Source organism: Pan paniscus, chromosome 18 (assembly GCF_029289425.2).
Source record: "Pan paniscus chromosome 18, NHGRI_mPanPan1-v2.0_pri, whole genome shotgun sequence".
NCBI lineage: Eukaryota > Metazoa > Chordata > Mammalia > Primates > Hominidae > Pan > Pan paniscus.
In genome coordinates, this window is record NC_073267.2 from 88,141,090 (window position 1) to 88,163,304 (window position 22,215).

The 22,215-nt window shown below is 41.1% G+C and overlaps 1 protein-coding gene across 1 annotated transcript in view; it reads left to right on the forward strand.

The window, feature by feature from the left end:
* The window catches only part of WWOX (WW domain containing oxidoreductase), a 1,111,113-nt gene that overhangs the window by 307,248 nt on the left and 781,650 nt on the right, over nucleotides 1-22,215 (forward strand). Inside the window, exon 7 of the mRNA XM_008974373.4 lies at nucleotides 21,911-22,096. Within this exon, the coding sequence (XP_008972621.1) occupies nucleotides 21,911-22,096 (186 nt within the window). The remainder of the gene's footprint in view (nucleotides 1-21,910; nucleotides 22,097-22,215) is intronic.

Below are 22,215 nucleotides of genomic sequence, written 5' to 3' on the forward strand. Positions count from 1 at the left end.
TAAAGCATTTTGCTTATTTGACTTCTCCTGACCTCGGAAATAATTCTAACCAATCAGTGCTGGCTCCCATTGGCCCTGGGGTCTGGTTGCTTTACAGCTGGTGACAGGGGGACCACTCCACTACCACATGTGAATTAATCCTCAACTCCAGAGCCAAGTGCCATTCTCCAGCAAGGTTGTATTTCTTCATTAGCTATTCCCAGGGCCCAGAAAGTCCCAGAGGATGTCAGAGTACATTAATTTTTATCATAACATGGAATCTTTCAGGTCTGAATGGCAGCACACAGCTGTCGGGGGCTTCTGAACTCTATTACAGCTCCATATATCTCTAGGCAAAACAGAGGAAAGAGTCGTCATTGGCAAGGGAGATGTACAAAATGCATGAGATGTTTTATTTTTTGAGTGAGTTGACCACGTGCTTAAGCACATTCCCCAAACAATTTTTTTTCTTATTGTTCATGTAAGTTCACCTCTGCCACCACCTATTAAAACCCTCTCCCTGCATTAAAACTGTATAAAGTGTATTTAAATAAACTCTCTTTGCATGATGTGAATGAAATCATCATCTGGTACTTAAAACTATTCTATAAAGTTATTAAAAAATTAATGTTCCCTTCCCATGATTTTTCTGCAGAATTTATGCATCCATGATACTGCAGAAGTTCATAAATAATGGCTTGTATTGCTGCTTTAGTATTGCTTTATGCCTACAAAATATAATGTTAATTTGTAGCAATGCTAATGTGTTTTCAGGAAGGCTCTTTGTTTATTGCCTTTATTTTCCCCACTTACCAAGTGGGTAAAATGCTTTGAGGGTTGCATTTTATGTATTCAGGAGGCCCAGGTATTATTTTAATAGAAGCACTATTGACAGATACCAGTCATCCCCCCTGTGCCAGGCCCTGGATGAGGCACTGCTTCGCATGGGGGCTCCCCAGATTGTCCCACAAGGAAAGCATAGTCAAAGGCAAAGTTTTCAGTTGTAAGAGTAAATGTGTTCTGTCTAGGCGTTGTCACGTAATTTACTGCCAGCTCTAGCCCTTCACTCAAGTTGCCTGGATACTTTTGACTTCTTAGCCATGGATGTGTTTGAAGGCTGCATGGACCTTCACTTAATCGCACTGCAGGTCAGCCTAATTGCATGAGCTCTGTGGACCACAGAGCAGGGTTTTCCAAAGTTCACCAAGACAAATATTATATTATCTTAACACATACTCATTTTTTAAAACTGAAAATCAGAAGAGCAACTCCACTTAGCAGCAGTCTTTTGCAAAGGGCGAGGCGAGGCTAAAAAGTATAGAAGAGTTCATTTCCAGTGCAATTTTATAAACACAGATGGTCCTTAAATTAAGCAAATGGTACCTAAATGACTGTGTTGTGGATAATGGTAATAGAGGGAGGGACTCGGGGGTTTTTTAAAAAGTACTGATTGTATGCAGTGTTTTAAACAGATAACTGTGATCTTAGTGTGATCAAAGATGCTGGGAGATTTCACCCGTGGTATCCTGTTATTTTTCGGGGATTTTGTAATTCAACAAAATTCTGTTGTATGCCAAGCATAATCCTAGGTGTGAGAGCACAAGGTGACTTCAGATACCACCTCTATCCTTCAGGGGTTTGGGACCCATTATTATGACTTAATCCATTTTGGGTGTGAGAAGCTGAGGGTCACAGAAAGAACCAATTCCGTCTTTAAATAATGCCACCCCAACCCTCCTCATCTGCGAGGTATTTCCTTCTTCTCTTTGTATGAATAATAGTCGCTTTCTCTTGTGGAGTTCGCTAAATTCTACTTTGGCCTATCAAATTTCTTTCATATCACAACTAAATTTCTTAAGGACGGGACTACGATTCATTTGTCAGATGAACAAATGGGAATTTGCCAAGAGACACTTGGGTTAATTTACATCTTTTCCATCCAAGGGCACTATGTTCAAGTGAGGCTAGTAGTTCATGAGTGTAGTTGAAGTTACTTTTGCTTACTTTCCCTACCAGCCCCCATCCTTACTGCACTTACAGTTGATTGTCCATTTTATTAAATGTCCCCAGAAAGCCAGAACACAGGGCAATAAAGCGCTGAATGCAAAGGGCAGGAGAAAAATGGAAACAACCAGAACTGTAACACCAAGGAATGAGACCTGCATGTCAGATATCATGCCCATTGCACTAAGTGCCATTGGGGCACAATTATCAAATGGATGCATTTTCCCTAGAAAACCATCTTGGAGAGCATGTGGATGTACTTCTATCTTACATTTCCGCCTATTTAGAATCAGTGAGATTGAGATTTTGCTGCTGGGACTGCTGATGATGGGATGGGAAAATATAATCAAGGTAATGGACATGAGGCAAAAATTTAAGGAAATGACAAAAACAAGAGTATTTCCATTTTCTGTTAAGTGTATCTACTGATGTTCTGGAATTCACTATAAGAAGTTGCAAATGGTGCATGAAATGAAAAATTCCTGGTGGTCTCCAGGGGACACAGCCGGTGCTGTGCTCCACTCTGGGTAATTGTTTTGGATTATTTTCTCTATTCCAACTGAAAAAAAAATTAATTAATTAAATGTGGCTAGGTTATCTTGACAGCAGAATCCATTCCCAGTTAATTATTATTTTAATACTTGATGGTGTCTGTCAAATTCTCGACATGTGGCGGTCCTTTCAAATTTAGAGGAACAGCTGATGGTCATTGGCCACCCAAGCTGATACTGATTTTATATGTTGATATTTCTCGTTTTATTTGCTCTTTCCTTGAATATTTATTCAGGACATTCTCTACCAGACATATTGAGTAAGGGCAACAGAAACAATACATAAGTATCTTATAAATGTGGAAGACAATGTATATGTGTTTTTTATCTCTCAGTTATTGGTGGGTACCATATCCCCAAAGTAGAATGAGCATTTGAGAAAACAGGAAATATCCTCTTTTAGGCACCATCTCTGTCAAGGCTGATGCTGGGCTTTTTATATATTTTCTCTAATTCTTGTGGCTGTCAAACAAGGTGGGCATTATCATTCCCTTTACAGGGGACACAGCTGTGGCTCAGAGGGGTTTATTCACTTTCCTGAGGGCCACACACATAATGAGAGGCAGACACAGGTGACGAAGTGAGTTTTCCCTGTCACGCCATCTTATCTGTCACGTACCTCTCTGACATGCTAGAATTGCACTAAACAAAAGAATTCTCTTATGCACATATCATGCAAAAGATATTCTTTAACTGGGGATCATGTTTCTCATTCTGTCAATAGAATGACTAACATTTTCTGAGGGTGTCTCACGTGAAAGTAAATCGCTCATGTTTGTTCTTTCTAAAAGATGCCCTTCGTATTGTGTATCTTGCAGTGTTGCTTTCTCAAACTTAAGCCAATTAGATCGTCATTTTTGCAAAATCACTGTGTCAGTTTACTATTATTTAATGTTTATTGCTACCAATTTTAAGAAATCCTTTATAGGACTATTTGTGAAATTGATTTTGTGAGGATGATGATATAATTTCCATTACATTACAGCATATAAATATAAATATATATATATATATATATTTTTTTTTTTTTTGAGATGGAGTCTTGCTGTGTCGCCAGGCTGGAGTGCAGTGGTGCAATCTCGGCTCACTGTAACCTCCGCCGCCCGGGTTCAAGCGATTCCCCTGCCTTAGCCTCCTGAGTAGCTGGGACTACAGGCACGTGCTACCACACCCAGCTAATTTTTTTGTATTTTAGTAGAGATGGTTTCACCATGTTGGCGAGGATGGTCTCAGTCTCCTGACCTCGTGATCCGCCTGCCTTGGCCTCCCAAAGTGCTGGGATATACATTTTTTTTTTTTTTAAGAGATGGGGTGTCACTCTGTTGCCGAGGCTGGAGTGTAGTGGCGCGATCTCGGCTCACTGCAACCTCCGCCTCCCGGGTTCAAACGATTCTCCTGCCTCAGCCTCCCCAGTAGCTGGGATTACAGTCGTGTGCCACCACACCTGGTTAGTTTTTATATTTTTAGTAGAGATGGGTTTCACTATGTTGGCTAAGCTGGTCTCAAACTCATGACTTCAAGTGATCCGCCCGCTTCAGTCTCCCAAAGTGCTGGGATTACAGGTGTCAGCCACTGTGCCCGGCCTGATAGAAATAATTTTTATAAACTCCTTGGATGCTACCTAAAATCATCTTGTTTTGCTGGTGGCACATGCTGCATTTTGGGCAGCTGTGGCCTTGGTGGATTGCTGAAGTAGATTTGACCTTACCTGGACTGAGGCAGCTGTTGAAGGGAATTGCTGTGTTCAGTGTATACTGCCATCCATGATTTCATGAAACCAGGTCTAGCTATTTAAGCAGGGATCAAACTTAGAATTCTACAGTATTTTTTTTCCCTTTTGTGGGAGGAAAGACAGTTGAATACCAGCAAAGACTAAGAAGTTTCTTAGAAGACTGTGGTTCCTTGGGCACTTTCTGTTGAATTTCAGAGTATTTCCAAATACTATGAAGTCTTGCAGCTTAGTTGAGAAATGCCCCAGATGGTGTGACATTCTGCTTCCAGGAGGGATTGGAAAGTATTTCCTTTTACATAACATTCCACTCAGCTCATTCCTTTGCTGTGTCTGAAATTGAATCCCCCAAAGCCACAATTATCTTAACATTCAGAAGAGTGTTTATTTAACCTGCAAAATCTTGCCTCACTTTTGGGGAGCATGTTAACAATTTCACTTACAAATCTTCTGTGTAACTCAACCCCATGGTGGTGGCTGCTGCTGCTCCTAGACTCTTTAAAGCACCTTTCTCATCTCAGGTTTGAAATGATATGTCTCATTCTTGGGTTCCTTGAGTCCTAATGGGTTTGTCTTGTCTCCACAGCATAAATGACTCTTTCTTGATCAACTAGAACCACATCAACTTTTTCCCTCCAGCTTCAGTAATATATTGTGAAACATGGCTATTCAACGTCCTGTAGACCAAATGCCATAAGGAAAATAGCATTGATTCAAATGTATCCATCCAGATATGTACAAAAGTTATACTTCTTACCACATCTTGACTCTGGGCAAACACGCACTTCCTATGGACATTGATTACTGTCTACTGTGGAGATAACATTTGCACATACAGATTATGGCACATGGTAGAAAGTGTTAAGTAATGTAGGAATGGACATATCCCAAGCACAATTGGAAGACAAGTCCCCTGGCCCTGCTCAAGTTCGTATGACTGGTGTATGGTGCCTTAATGGGTACTTAAAGTCCAGGTGAGAGTGGCAGGAGGCAGCCAAATGCCTAGGTAGATAGGAGTCGGTCCCTGTTGAAACCACACTTCCAAGTTGAAGACATTTTAAAGACTGAAAGCCAAGCTACAAGTCAAATCCTCGGACCAGATTGAGAACTTGTCTTCTTATTTGGTGCACTCTTCTGATTGATCCCCACCTTTCACCTATTTTACATATTCCTGCCCTTCCCTAACTGGTTTCCTACACTGTCATGCCCACCTTTGAGTGTTGCCTTCCCTTTAACCTTCTGTGCATGCTCACAAAGTAATTAGCATGTACCCTCCATTCTGAGTTAATATAAGGCCCCAGACCCAGCCACATGGGGCAACTTTATTGCCTTCAGGTAGGGGAACCACACCCACCACATTCCTTCTCCACTGAGAGTTTTCCTTTTAGTTAATAAATTCGGCTCCACTCACTCGCCATTGTCTGCATGCTTAATTCTTCCTGGTTGTGAGACAAGCAGTTGGACCTAGCTGAGCTAAGGAGCAGAAAGACTGTATCACAGGGAACGTGTGTAACAGCTTGATCTCCTGTCCTATGTAGCTATCTATGGGTAAGAAGTTGAAGGAACTTGTGTCATTTCATTGTGCCTGTCGTCTTGACCTTGTAAAAGGTCTTGGGTAAGCATGCAAGAAGTTTTGAAGAGGGAGATACAGATAATTTGCAGATGAAGAGTAAGGGAAGAATTCCTGGAGAAAGGAAGAGTCTCCTGAGTCGCCTTTGGGAGGTAGGGAGGGTTTGACATGTAGGCTGGGCATCTGGGACCGAGTGAGGGATTCTGTGAGCTCCATCTCAGTGGACCACTCAAGGAAGGTGGGTAAGCCCTGGGTATAAGTGTGTAAGCAGGGAACAGAAAGTACTGTGATTTAAAATATGTTAATTTTTCTACTGTACAGATGAGAGCCAGCTTGGAGATGGGCTGTAGCGCAAGCATCTTACCTCCCTCTGATTTCTTAATGCCACGTTATAAGGCTGCTGCTTATAGCTCTTGAAGTCACTCCAAAAACAGATGAGTGAGACCCTGTTGCTAAAGTCCCACTGGGTGTAGATTATTCACAGATACATACACAGTGGCTCATTCCAGGTAGGATGTGATCAGTGCTTTTAGAAATACAGAAAGTCCTATTGGTTTTAAAATAAAATTTTTTTGTAATGAATTCAGTTTTAAAGCTAGCACTGTACAATAAAAGGGTGAATTTCACTATGAATTATGACAAACACAGTCATAGAGCCGCTATCATCACTGTCAAGATACAGAACAGTGCCATCACCCCCCAAATGTCCTCTGTGCCTTACTGTAGTCATAGCTGCTCCTGACACCTAGCCCCTGGGAACCATTGATCTTTTTTCTGTCCCTAGTTGTTTGTCTTCTCTGGAATGTTACATAAACAGAAATACTCTGCGTGTCGCTTTTGGAGTTTGGATTCCTTCCCATAGCATAATGCATGCACTATTTGTCTGTTTCTGCTAAATTACCCCCAAGACCTAGCGACTTAAAACAGCAAACATACACTATCTCACTCTGTTAGTTTTCCATTGCTGTTGTAATAAATTACCACAAACTTATGTGCTTAAAACCCAAAGCTATTATCTGACAGCTCTGTAGGTTAAAGGTTTGTCATGGTTCTCACTGGGCTAAAATTAAGGTGTCGGTATGGCTCTGCTGCTTTCTAGAGACTCCAGGGAGAATACTTTTCCTTGCGTTTTCCAGCTTCTAAAGGTCACCCACAACATCTTCAAAACCAGCACTGTTGCATCTCTCACCTTAGCCCTGCAGTCCCATTTCCCTCTAGCCACAATCGGGAAAGGATCTCAGGACTGTTGTGATGACACTGTGCTTACCTAGATTATCTAGCATGAGCTCCCTGTCTCAAGGTGATAGAGTTTGCATGTTTTTCTCCTGCACATGACATGTTGAAACATAATCCCTAGTGTTGGCGGTGGGTGTGCTGGGAGGTATTTGGATCATGGGGGTGGAACCCTCATGCATGATTTATGGCCATCCCCTTGGTGATAAGTGAGTTCACATGATATCTGGCACCTTCCTTCCTCTCTTGCTCTTGCCCTCACCATGTTAGCTGCCTACTCCCCTTTTGCCTTCCGCCATGACTGTAAGCCTCCTGAGGCCTCACCGGAAGCCAAGCACATGCTTCTTGTAGAGTCTGCAGAATCGGAGCCAATTAAATCTCTTTTCATTATAAATTATCCAGCCTCAGTTACTTCTTTATTGCAGTGCAAGAACAGCTTAACACACAAGGTCTTACCTTTGACCACGGTCTGCAGCATGTCTTTTACCATGTAAGGTAATATGTTCAGTGGCCGTGGGGGTTAGGATGTGGACTTCTTTGGGGGACTTTTATTTTTCCCACTTACTATTTTTGTGACTCAGGAATTTAGGGACAGTTTGGCTGGTTCTTTCTGCCTCAGGGTCTTTCTTGGGCTGCAATCAAGATGTCAGCTGGGGGCTGGGCATGGTGGCTCACTCCTGTTATCACAGCACTTTGGGAGGTCGAGGTGGGTGGACCATTTGAGGTTAGGAGTTTGAGACCAACCTGGCCAACATGGTGAAATGCCATACTAAAAGTACAAAAATTAGTTGGGCATGGTGGCACATGCGTGTAATCCCAGTTACTTGGGGGGCTGAGGCAGGAGAATAGCTTCAAAACAGGAGGCGGAGGTTGTGGTCAACTGAGATCACACCACTGCACTCCAGCCTGGGTGAAAGACCAAGGCCCCATCTCAAAAAAAAAAAAAAAAAGAAAAGTTAGCTGGGGCCAAGGTCATCTCAAGGCTTGACTATGAAAGGACCTAACGTCATGATGCATGGCTGTTGGCAGAGGTCACTTCCTCATGAGCATTAAACTGAAAGCTATAATTCCTGACTATTGACCAGAGGCCAACCTCAGTTCCCTGCCATGTCGGCCTCTCCATGGGGCAGTTGATAACACAGCATTTAGCTTCCATTGGATTGAGTAAGCAAGAGAGCAAGAACAGGAGTGATACAGAAGCCAGCATCTTTTTGTAAACCAATCTCAGAAGAGTTGTCCATCATTTTTTATATATTCTGTTGGTTAGAAGAAATTCCTAGGTCTCACCCACCCTTGAGGTGAGGGGATCACACAAAAGTATGAATACCAGGAAGCAGGGAGCATTGGGAGTCATTGTGACCCTGCCTAGGACAGTGCGTTTGAGATCCATGTTATTCTATCCATTAGTAGTAGTTTGCTTCTTTTTAATGTTGAGTAATACGCCATTGTGTGTTTATATATTGCTAATGGATTTTAAAGAGGGCTAATCAAGGTGTTGATTAGAAGGAAATTTTCTTCAGTGAAATAATATTTGAGCAAAACCTTGAAGAACAATTAGGAATTTGACAGAGGGAATGGCACGAATAAAGACCCAGACCTAATCAAGTGAGGGGCGTACTCATCCATGGGGCATTGGATGATTCAGCCTGCCTGGAGCTTAGGGAGAGAGGGGTGTAGTTGTGGCTGTTGCTCAGAAGGACCTGAATGTCAGGATGCATTTGTGTTTAATTTAGCAGACATTTAGGAACCATTAAAAGTTTTTGAGAATGGGTAGGTAAGATTAAAATAGTATTTTAGTAAGTTTAACTAGGCTTTAACCAGTATTCATAAAAAGTCAAGTGGGAGAATGTAGAGGTGACAAGACCAGGTGTGGGCTATTGCAGTGACTACACCTAAAAGGAACAGAGCTAGAAACCTGGAGTGACATGAAGTCGTTGGCTTAGGTTGGTGATCCTAGCAGCTGAGCCTGGGATGGGGATTTTTGTTCCTATGATCGATTAGGGGACTGTTCCCAGAAGAGAGCGGAGAGGGAAGCAGGCTTTGGTTTCTACTGGAAATCTGTTTCAGCCCGATTCCATGGGGAGCTCTGGAGAAGGAATTGCATCACCGAGTTGGTCCTCCTTGTCAACAGAGCATGTGTGTGGGGGTGATGACTTCCCAGATGTGAGGGTGCCCTCTAGTAATGGACAGTTATCTGGAGGAGTTCATGCTCCAGAGGTAGTGCCTACCTCTGTGGAGAAGTAGGGGACGGCACGGTATTTTAGGGGTTCCTAATGAGCCTAGAGATACTGACGTTGACCAGTCATGGAGACTAAAAGGAGAAGATGGGATTGCACATTGTTTTCCTAAGTATTTGTAATCAATCAGGTGACTGGTTTGCAAATATCAGCCATTACAGAAATAAAGGGTATCAGGAAGGGGAGGAGATGTGAGGAGAGAAGATGAAGAGTTTAGATTTAGGCATGTTGACCCTGAATTTGTGGGAAGGTATCCAGGAAGATAAGACTGACAGGTGGGAATGAGGTTCTGGAACTTGGAAAGAATATAGTGGCTAGAGCTAAGGGTTTGAAGTCTTCATGGAGGTTTTGTTCGGAGTCATGGATTTGGAAGAAAGTGCTGCAGGGAAGATTTTAGAGATGGAATGAAAAGAGATTGGTGATGGAACAATGGGCAAAAGAGGAAGGGTTGGAGGAGACAAAAAATGGAGTGGTAGTGGCATTGGGAGGTCCAAGAGTGGACGGTATCACAGAAGCCAAGACAGGAAAGTGAGCCAGAAGTGAGGGAGGAGGAGGATCCTCTGCAACAGGGCAGTCTAGTCTTAGCAGAGAGGAGGTTGCTGGATTTATTGATTGAGAAGCCACTCCTCGCCAGGCAGTTTTGAGAGGTTCTGGATGGTGATAGAATGGAATTCATTCAGCTGATGATGAGAAGTACATTTGGGTCAGGGAAGGAGACTGAATGGAGATGAATATTTCAAAACTATAGACCATAAATGGGAAGAGAGAGACGAGTGCAACCTGCCTAGGTCAAGTGAATGTCCTTTTTTCTCTTCCCAGCCCTTGTCTTTTTCAGCCTCTTTGTTTTCTGCATTTCTTTCCTTCTGTTCTGATTTTTCCTTACCTGATGGTCAGAAAGATCTGATTGAGCTGACGCGTAGCAAGAATGAGCCAGTGGAGAGGAAAATGTAACCACCTAATGGGTTCTCCTTTCCTGCTAGCTGGACAGAGCTGATTTATCAAGACAGGGGTACTGCAAATAGAGAAAGAGTTTAATCCACACAGAGCCAGCTGTATGGGAAACCAGAGTTTTACTACTCAAATCAATCTCCCGAGAATTCAGGGATCGGAGTCTTTAAGGAGAAATGTGGTGGATAGGGAGCCAGTGAGTGATCTGGGAGTGCTGATTGTCTCACGTGTCCATGTGAAGAGACCACCAAACAGGGTTTGTGTGAACAACAAGGCTGTTTATTTCACCTGGGTGCAGGTGGGCTGAGTCTGAAAAAGGAGTCAGCAAAGGGTGATGGGATTGTCATTAGTTCTTACAGGTTTTGGGATAGGCGGTAGAGTTAGGAGCAATGTTTTTCAGGCAGGGGGTGGATCTCACAAAGTACATTCTCAAGGGTGGGGAGAATTACAAAGAACCTTCTTAAAGGTGGTGGAGATTACAAAGTACCTTGATCAGTTAGGGAGGGACAGAAGCAAATCACAATGGTGGAATGTCATCACTTAAGGCTATTTACACTTCTTTTGTGGATCTTCAGTTGCTTCAGGCCATCTGGATGCATACGTGCAGGTCACTGGGGATATGATGGCTTATCTTGGGCTCAGAGGCCTGACACTGATTTGTTGGCTTGAAGATGAAATCACAGGGAATCAAAGGTGCCCTCCTGTGCTGACTCAGTTCCTGGGTGGGAGCCAAAGGACTGGTTGGCAGGTCTGCATGGGGCCACCGTGTTGTCAGAAATGCAAAAATCTGGCTGGTGCAATGGCATACCCCTGTAATCCCAGTACTTTGGAAGGCTGAGGTTGTCAGGCCTCTGAGCCCAAGCTGAGCCGTCATAACCCCTGTGACCTGCACATATACAGCCAGATGGCCTGAAGCAACTGAAGAACCACAAAAGAAGTGATCACAAAAGAATGTCATCAGTTCTTGCCTTAACTGATGACATTCCATCAGTGTGATTTGTTCCTGCCCCACCCTAACTGATCAGTTGACCTTGTGACATTCCTTCTCCTGAGACAGTGAGTCTCAGGAGCTCCCCCACCAAGCACCTTGTGACCCCCGCCCCTGCCTGCAAGACAAAACCCCCTTTAACTGTAATTTTCCACTACCCACCCAAATCCTATAAAACTGCCCTACCCCTATTTCCCTTTGCTGACCCCTTTTTCAAACTCCGTCTGCCTGCACTCAGGTGATTAAAAAGCTTTATTGCTCACACAAAGCCTGTTTGGTGGTCTCTTCACATGGACACGTGTAACAGAGGTGGGCAGATCACTTGAGGTCAGGAGTTCAAGACCAGCCTGGCCAAGGTGGTGAAACCCTGCATCTACTAAAAATACAAAAATGAGCTGGGCATGGTGGTGTGCACCTGTAATCCCAGCTACTCAGGAGGTTGAGGCATGAGGATCACTTAAACCCAAGAGGAGGAGATTGCAGTGAGCCAATTGCGCCACTGCACTCCAGCCTGCAATGCAGAGTGAAACTGTCTTAAAAAAAAAAGCAAAAATCTGAAAAGACATCTCAAAAGCCAATCTTAGGTTCTACAACAGTGATGTTATCTGCATGAATAATTGAGAAAGTTGCAAATCTTGTGACCTGTGGAATAACGGCTGGTAATTATTTAAAACTCAAGCCCCTCTCATCCTAACGTGGTGGCCTTTCATTCATTTTACAGGAACAGTTTAGTTTTGGGGGAAAGCTGTTACTTAAACTATAAATGAAATTTCTCCCAAAGTTAGCTTGGCCCATGCCCAGGAATGACCAAAGACAGCTAACCAGTTAGCGGAAACGAGTCCCAATCTAGACCCCAAGAGAGAGTTGTTGGATCTTGGGCAAGAAAGAATTTGGGGTGAGTCTATAAAATTAAAGTAACTTTATTAAGAAAGTAAAAGAATAAAAGAATGGCTACTCCATAGGCAGAGCAGCAACTTTGGCTGTTGGACTAAGGATATTTATAGTTAATTATTGATTAGCTATAATATATTTTAATATAATATATATAATTATAATACAATATTATATATAATATATATTTTATGTAACTATAAACAAGGGGTAGATTACTCATGAATTTTCACGGAAAGGGGTAGGCAGTTCCCGGAAGTGAGGGTTCTTCCCCTTTTTAGACCATATAGGGTAACTTCTTGATGTTGCCATGGCATGTGTACACTGTCATGGTGCTGGTGGGAGTGTCTCTTAGCGTGCTAATGGATTCGTATTAGGGTATAATGAGTAGTAAGGATGACCAAATGTCGTTGCCATCTTTGTTTTGGTGGGTTTTGGCCAGCTTCTTTACTGCAACCTATTTTATCAGCAAGGTCTTTATGACCTGTATCTTGTGCTGACCTCCTATGTTATCCTGTAACTTAGAATGCCTGACCTCGTGGGAATGCAGCCCAGTAGGTGTCAATCTTATTTTACCCAGCCCCTATTCAAAATGGAGTCACTCTGGTTTGAATGCTTCTGACAAACCTATGAGACTAAGGACAAGATGGAGTCTGTTAGGTTAGTTTTAATTTCCTCAGTTATTATTTCACAAAGGGGGTTTCAGAAAGATAGAAAATGCTAGAAAGAGACGGGGTAGTCAGTGGTAGGGATCTTGAGGGGTTAAAAAAGGGAAGGAGCTGGTCCCTTTGCAGTAGGAAGTGCCACCTCAGTCCACTCTTGCCAGAAAGCCTGGCTCTGTCATAAGGAATCTTGGCCCATTGTCACTCTCATTGATGACAACCCCCGCCCCCACCACTACCACCTTAACTACTGAGGGGATGTCCTCTGGCCCAGAAGGAATGCATTGGCTCTAGTTGAAGGGGTTGCTGGTTTGTAAATAGCATCCCCACAGTCAGCAGACACAGAGAATGCCATGGGGCCACTCATCAGAAAGGTGGAGGGCTTTATCTGTGGGTAGATGAGAGCCATGTAGAACCTGCATGCTGCCCTCCATTGGAATCTCAGGCTCTAAACAAGGAGGACAACCTTTTCTGCCCTTAATCACCTCTCACAGATGAGAATCCACCCAAGAAGAAGAAAAAAAATCAGCCCCTTAAAATGCTGACTAGTAACATCAGTTTTTGGAAGGATACTATTTTCGTTTCCATTCTGTCTTTATAGTTTGAACTTTTCCTTTTGATAGTCTGTAAATATTCATCATCTCAGAGCCTTTTGAATTGCAATGGCTTTTAGTCAAAACTGAGCTGCAATGTGCCATTTGAATAATAAAAACCTCATTAAAGTGAGGCAAAAGTAATTATTTTCCTTTTGTACAAGCCAATTAAGTGTCTTTACAATTAAAACAAAGTCAAGCACTTTATAGTTTCATATTCCATAAGCCTGTTTTTAATTAATAGAGGTGACAAGTTTTAGGTACAGGATACATATTTTGCCTCTGGAGTTGTGCAATTAACATTAATGAAGGGTATTAAAATTTGGTGAGAGAGGAAGGGGTTTTCCCAGGTCCTCTGTGGGTTCTTGCCTCCAGGCCTGTCTTTGGTAGCAAGTTCCTTGGTTTGCTGAGGTTTGCATTTTCTTGAGAGAATGTACAGGCAAGAATAAAGGTAACTAGAAGAGACATTGTTGTTATTGAGAAGTATGAAGTTAAAATTCCCAGTGTCCAGGCCTGTCTTAAAATTAGGTAAACACTGCAGAAACTATCTTTGAGGAATTTAATTTTGTCTTGTGGATAAAAGTGAAGGATAAAGAGAAGAAATAACAATTACGTAACCTGGCAGGCCAGCAAGATACTGGGGCTTTACTACTCACAACCATGGGAGGAGTATATTTAGTTTACAGGGGAGGACTCAGATTCACAGGGGTGAACTAACTGGCCATGAGTCAGGTAAGGAAAATAACATGGCTGAGCTACAGTTTCTCTAAGAAGTTGATTCTGTCCATTCCAGGGAGCTTATGTAAGACAGAAGATATCATGCAGTAGCCTTGAAGTCAGGTGACCCTTTTTGTGTGTGTGTGTGTGTGTTTGTGTTTGCTTCTTTATATTAGCTTTTTTTTCATTTTGAGACAGGGTGTTGCTCTTCCTCAGTTGCCCAGGCTGGAGATCAGTGGGGTGATTACAGCTCACTGCAGCCACAACCTCCTAGGTTCAAGAGATCCTCCCACCTCAGCTTCCCAAGTAGCTGAGACTACAGGTGCGTGCCAGTGGCTATTTTTATTTTTTTCTTTTTAGTTTTGAGTTTTTAATTTTTTGTAGAGATGAGGTCTTGCTATGTTGTCCAGGTTGGTCTTGAACCTCTGAGTCCAAAAGATGCTGCTGTCTTGGCCTCCCACCGTGCTGAGATTACAGGCATGAGCCACCATATCTGGCCTATGTTAGCTATTTCTGATACTTCATTTCTGTCTGTAAATGGCAATCATAATATATGTCACGTAGGGTTCTTAAATACAAAAAGCTCTTAAAAAGTGCCTAACCCATAGTTAGTACTCAAAAAAGGAAAAAAAAGTATTAACAGCCCTGGAAAAGTGAGCGAAATATTTCAGATGCAACCTGAAAGGAGTTCAAATGTAAGTCTCTCTTCACTTGGCCCATCTTTCCCTCTTCCCTGCAAGGTTTTTAGCAATGGTCCTGTCTTACTACAATATATGAATTATCCCTGCTACAAATTAGTAGATTCTGCTTTGATTTGAAGCAGAGTCTAATGAGTGTTACAGGTAGGCTCGGTGCTTCAAAGGATTTCTGCCTATCTCTTCAGAGAGTAGCTGGGCTATTGAGGGACTGTGTATTGACAATTGTAGTGGGCCCCCTATGTGGAAAACAGGTGTTCTCAAATAACTACAACTGACCCCAACCACACCATGACTTTTCAGGTTTTAGGTAGGGGATGGGTGGGAAAACAGATGAGGCAACAGAATGAATTATTCCTTAATAAGATCCAGATTACCCAGTGATAATAAGATTTGCATGAATACTTCAAACAACAACAGTGATTAAATACGTTTTTCTAGTTAAAAAATTAATGAGTGCTTTCCAGCAAGCGCTTAAAGAATTAATACCGGCCGGGAACGGTGGCTCACTCCTGTAATCCCAACACTTTGGGAGGCTGAGGTGGGTGGATCACGAGGTCAGGAGGTCAAGACCATCCTGGCTAACACGGTGAAACCCCATCTCTACTAAAAATACAAAAACAAGATTAGTGGGGCGTGGTGGCGGGTATCTGTAGGCCCAGCTACTTGGGAGGCTGAGGCAGGAGAATGGCGTGAACCCGGGAGGTGGAGCTTGCAGTGAGCTGAGATTGCACCACTGCACTCCAGCCTGGGCAGGAGACAGAGTGAGACTCCATCTCAGAAAAAAAATAAAATAAAAGAATTAATACCAATTTTCCACAAACTCTTTTAAAAAAACAGAAGAGGAGGAAACACTTTCCAACTGACTCTGTGAAGCCACTATTACTCTGACAACGGAGCCAGACAAAGATATCACAAGAAAAGGAAACTTTAGGTCACTTTCACTTATAAATAGAGATGCAACAATTTTGTACAAAATGCTAGCAAGCCAAATGCAGCCACATATACAAAGAATTCTATATTTTGACTAAGTGGAATTTATCCAAAGAATTCACGGTTGGTTTTATATTAAAAAATCAGTCAATATAATATACCATAATAGTAGAATAAAAGATCCTCTCAATACATACATAAAAACATGTTTTAAAAAGGTCCAGCACGGGTTCTTGATGAAAACTTTTAGTAAACTTGGAACAAAGTGGCATTTTCTCAACTCAATAAAGGGCATCTGCAAAAAACCCACAAATGACATCATAATTAATGATGAAAGATTGAGTACCGTCCCCTTAGGATCAAGAAATAAGACAAGGATATTCACTCTCATCACTTTGATATTCTACTAGAAATCCTAGCTAGGGAAATTGGGCAAAAAACAAAAAAGCAAAAGAATGGAAAAAAAAGATCCAGATTGAAGAGAAGTAAAACTATCTTTATTTGCAAATGAAATCATCTTATCTGTAGAAAATCCTAGAAAGGTACTTAAAAAATATTAAAACGAACAAGTTCAGCCAGGATAAAAGTAGGATAAAAGTTTAATACGTGTAAGTCAATTGTATTTCTATATACTAGCAATGAAGCCATCCCATGTTCATGTATCAGAAGATTTAATATTGTATAGCTGACCAAACTCTGCAAATTATCTACAAATTTAGTGCAGTCTCTATTAAAATTTCAGTTGACTTTTTTGCAGAAATTGAAAAGCTGATCCTACATTTTGTAATGAATGCAAAGGAACCTGAATAACCAAAACAAGCTTGAAAAAGAAGAGTGTTGGAGGGCTTCCATTTCTCAATTTCAAAACTTTCTATAAATCCTTAGTAATAAAGACAGTGTCATATTGGCATAAGAATAGATCTATAGATAATAAAATAGACTTGAGAGTCCAGAAATGAATCCATGCATATTGTGAATTGATTTTCAGCAAGGATGCCAAGACAATTCAAAATAGTCTTTTCAACAGTGATGCTAGAACCACTGGATAGCCCCATGCAAAAGAATGAGATTAGATCACACTTGCATAAACTACACAGAAAAAAATAGCACACACACAAAAAAAAGGGTCAGAGACTTAAATGTAAGAGCTAAAACTATACAACTCTTAGAAGCAAACATAGGGGTATATTTTTGTGATTTTGGCTTAAACAATGATTTCTTAGATACAACCCTGACAGCACAAGTGACAAAAGAAAAAAGATATCCAGAATGATCCAGAATGAAAAGTGTTTGTGCTGCAAATGATACCATCAAGAAAGTGTACAGATGAGCTACAGAATGGGGGAAATACTTACAAATTAAATATCAAATAAGGGATTTGTATCTAGAATAAAGAACTTTTACAATTCAATAATAAAAACTCATTTAAAAAATGAGCATAAAATCTAAATAGATATTCCTCCAAATATGATACACAAATTGCCAATGAATACATAAAAGATGTTCAATGTCATTAGGGAAATGCAAATGAAAGCCACAATAAGATTCCACTTCTTACTAGGATGGCTAAAATAAAAAAGTCAGATAACAAATACTTACAAAGACATGGAGAGATGAAAGTTCAAATACAGTCCTGGTGGAAATGTAAAATTGTACGGCCACACTGGAAAACAGTTTGGCCATTCTTCAAAAAGTTAAACATTGAATTACCATGTGACCCAGCAATCCCACTCCTAGATGTATCTTCAAGAGAAATGAAAACATGCGTTTCCATAGCATCTTACAAATGAATGTACATAGTAGTGATATTCCTAATAGCCAATAAATGGAAACAATCCAAATATCCATCATTGGTGAATGGATAAACAAAGCGTGGTATATTCATATAATGGAATATTATTTGCCCATTAAAAAGAAATGGATTACTGATATATGCTACAACATGGATGAACCCTGCAAACATCATGCCAAGGGACAGAAGCCAGTCACAAAAAACTACGTATTGTATGGTTCCATTTAGTATATAAAATGTCCGGAATAGGCGAATCTATAGGACAGAAAGTACACTGATGGTGTTTTGGGAATAAGAGTGTAGGTGGATAGAGGGTGGCTAGTGATTGCTAATGGTTTTTTTTTTTTTTTTTTTGAGTTAAAAAAGTGCTATAAAATTAGAATGTAGTTATGGTTGTACAATTATTTGAGTATACTAAAACAGTTGTACAGCGTACATAGGTAGATTTTATGGTATGTGAATTATATTTCAGTAAAGTTCTTTAATAAATTAGTTTATGCTTATTGTAGAAAAGTTGGAAAATACCAAAAACCATAAACAGGAAATAGGAAAAAAAGTAATCCTGACTGTATATCTGGAAATCTTTTCGTGGGGTACGGGGTATGAATCACACATACTAATTTTAATTTCCTGCTTTTTCAATTAAATTGAGAAAGTTTGGGAACCTCTGGCTTAATCATTATTTATCCACTCCTCTGTTGTTGGATGTTAGATTGCTTCTAGTTCATATGTAATTTTATAATTTTAGTTGATGTGTCATTATGGATTCTTGGGCATAAACTTTTATATGAATTTTGAATATTAGGAAATAATCTTGGAAGCTATATTAGTTTTCTAAAGCTATTATAACAAATTACCACAGATGGAGTGCCTCGAAACAACAGAATTTTACTCTCTTACAGTTTCAGAGACCAAACATCTGAAATCAAGTGGTTTGCAGCGTTGGCTCCTTCTGGAGGCTGGAAGGAGCATCTGTTCCATGCCTTTCTCCTAGCTTCTCATGACTGCCAGCCGTCCTTGGAATTTCTTGGCTTTTATCTTAGTCAGTGTAATCTCTGCCTCTGTCTTTCCATCTCCTTCTCTGTGGGTGTTCCTTCTCCCCTTCTGTTTTGTAAGGATAGGCCTGTCATTGGATTTAAGGCCCACCTTAATCCAAGATGATCTCATTTTAAGATGTGGGACTTAATCACACTTGCAAAGACCCTTTTTCCAAATAAGGTCGCATTCACAGATCCCTACCATTCAACTCAGTATGGAAGCAATGGGGTGGGAGGTACCATTCAACTCACAGATTCCTACCATTCAACCCACTGTAAAGCAGTGGCATATGAAAAGGATGGGAGGTTGCTATGGGAATGGTCTGCCCCAGGTGCAGGTAAAATGGGGAAGCATTTTATATAGAATGGAAAAACAACAGTAAAGCTGGCTAAAACTTGATCTGCTTTTTACAGTCATGTGCTGACAATTCTAAACATTATCAATGATAAAATACTTCTCCCTCGTGATATTAACTGTGCAATTTCTGCTGCCCCTGCTACGTACATGCTTTACTGCTTGGAAACAGGATTACTTGGTGAAATAATGTGAATCTTTCAATTCTCATGACACATGTTTTCAACTTAATATCCAGGGTGCAGGAATATATATTCCCACCAACTTTATACAAGATAATAAAAATATAATAGTATGAATAAATATGCTAATTTGATAGAAAATATTTTAATATTTACTACTAGTGTAGTTGGACGTCTTAAGTATTGCAATGGTTATTTGTAATCTAGCTTTATAAAATTTCTAATGTCTGTCACTGTTTCTGTTAGACTCTTAAGAAGATACGTGTTTGTCTCATAGATTTGTAAGAACTCTTTATATACTAAAAATATGGGGCCTCTATATGATTGCATATATTCGTCACTTTTGTTTCACTGTTTTAGAGAGCAGAAGATTTTAATTTCTATAAAGATTTTTATGTTTCCTTTTATTGCATGCCAATGTTTGTTTTTTAAAAACTTGTACCTCTTAGGCTGCGATGTGAAAAGTGTCTTTTTTTGATTTGGAAACAGAGTCTTGCTCTGATGCCTGTAGTGGTATGATCATAGCTCAATGCAGCCTTGAACTCCTGGGCTCAAGTAATCCTCCTATCTAAGCCTCCCAAGTAGCTGGGACTACAGGCACACACCACCACACCTGGCTCACTTTTGGGTGGTTGTTGGTGAGATGGGGTCTTGCTGTGTTGCTCAGGCTGGTTTTGAATACTGGGCTCAAGTGAGTATCCTGCCTTAGCCTCCCAAAGTGCTGGAATTTCAGAGGTGAGCCACTGTGCCCAGCCTCCTATTTTTTTTACATATATATTTTTTTTCTTTCAGATGGAGTCTCTCTCTGTTGCCCAGGCTGGGGTGCAGTGGCATGATCTCTGCTCACTACAACCTCTGCCTCCTGGGTTCAAGTGATTCTCCTGCCTTAGCCTCCCGAGTAGCTGGGATTACAGGCATGTGCCACCACGCTGGGTTAACTTTTGTATTTTTAGTAGAGACGGGGTTTCACCATGTTGGTCAGGCTGGTCTTGAACTTCTGACCTCGGGATTTGCCCGCCTCGGCCTCCCAAAGTGCTGAGATTACAGGCATGAGCCGCCACGCCCGCCCTTAGTTTTATATATCTTCCATAAGCTTTCTATGTCTTTCTTTCTCTTTCTCTGTTTCTGTGTGTGTCTGTGTCTGATAATAAAATACATTAAATTTTATTTTATAACATAAATGTTTTATAAGGTCAGTAGATTTGTTTATGATTTTAATGGCTGCATAGTATTCTATCATATGGATATATTCTAAATGTAATAATTCCTCAATGGTATATTTAGTTTACTTTTAATTTGCTGCTTTAGTTTGTCACAAACCCCGTGGATAGCCTTGTATAATTTTGTTGTATAGTTCTCATTGGTACAGTATGATTTTTCACAAGTATACAATTACTTTCTGAGAATTTAGCTTTTTGATTCACGTGAAAGCCTTACTTATATTGTTAACAATTTTGTTACGTTTGTGAGGCTTAGGCAGGAGGATTGCTTGAGACCAGGAACTCAAGACCACCTTCACCACCTTGGGCAACATAGGGGGAGCCCGTCTCTACAAAAATAAAAAATAAGAAATAAAATAGCCATGCATGGTGGTGTGCCCCTGTAGTCCCAGTTACTCGGGAGGCTAAGGTGGAAGGATCATCTGAGCCTGGGAGTTTGAGACTGCAGTGAGTTATGACCACACCACTGCACTCCAGCCTGGATGACAGAGAAAGATCTTGTCAAAAAAAAAAAAAATTAAATATATACAAAATAAGGGAGAATATTATGACAGGCTTCCACTTACCTATCTTTAGGCTTCTTTATAAAATGTTCATTTAATCTGATCTCTACAAGAAATTCTGTATCCTTAAACAACATGTGCTCTTCTCTTTAGACAGAGCGATTACCCCCTTGCTATGTTTTATTAGCAGCTAGCAAGTGCTGGGACCTGTGTCAGTTTTTTCTTTTTCTTTGTTTTTTTTCTGTTCTTTTCTTTTCTTTTTTGTTTTTTTGTTTTGTTTTGTTTTGTTTTTTTTTGGAGATAGAGTCTTGCTCTGTTGGTCAGGCTGGATGCAGTGGCATGATCTCAGCTCACTGCAACCTCTGCCTCCCGGGTTCAAGTGATTCTCCGGCCTCAGCCTCCTGAGTAACTGGGATTACAGACATATACCACCACACCTGGCTAATTTTTTTTGTGTTTTGATAGAGATGGGGTTTCACCATGTTGGTCAGGCTGGTCTCAAACTCCTGACCTCAAATGGTCCACCTGCCTTGGTCTCCCAAAGTGCTGGGATTACAGGCGTGAACCCCCGTGCCTGGCCCTGTGTCAACCTTTTTAACAGCATAATTTTTCCTTTATTAGTCATAACTACTTTAAGGGTTATTTTGATTTACAGACAAAGTGAGACTTGGATGAATTAAGAAAGACAGAATTAATCAGGTGGTTGAACCTGAGTTCCAGCTAGGGTGACAACTCTTCCCAGATTGCCTGCCGCTGTCCTGGTTTTCACACTGAAAGTTCTGTATCCTAATAAGCCTCTCATCCGCAGCAACGGAGGACAGTTGCCCACTCAAAGCCTTGTGACATTCTAGGGTATCCTATTTCCACATGGTGGGAATCTAGAAGACGGAGAAAGAATTTCTCATTCCCGAAGGAGCATGGATTATCCTTGGTTGTAGTGTTTATGTCCACATCACGTGGATTCCCGAAGGAGCATGGATTATCCTTGGTTGTAGTGTTTTTGTCCACATCACATGGATTCCCAAAGGAGCATGGATTATCCTTGGTTGTAGTGTTTATGTCCACATCACATGGAATATTTTATTTTTCAGGCCTCTTCATGTGCTTGTGTGCAACGCAGCAACTTTTGCTCTACCCTGGAGTCTCACCAAAGACGGCCTGGAGACCACCTTTCAAGTGAATCATCTGGGGCACTTCTACCTTGTCCAGCTCCTCCAGGATGTTTTGTGCCGCTCAGCTCCTGCCCGTGTCATTGTGGTCTCCTCAGAGTCCCATCGGTGGGTTTGAATTGCATATTTGTTCGCTTATCCCCTTTCTCATACCAGCTAATATTCCCCCAAGGCTCTCATTCTGAAAATAATTTTCATTAGTCCTGCTTGAGACATGTGGGTGGACT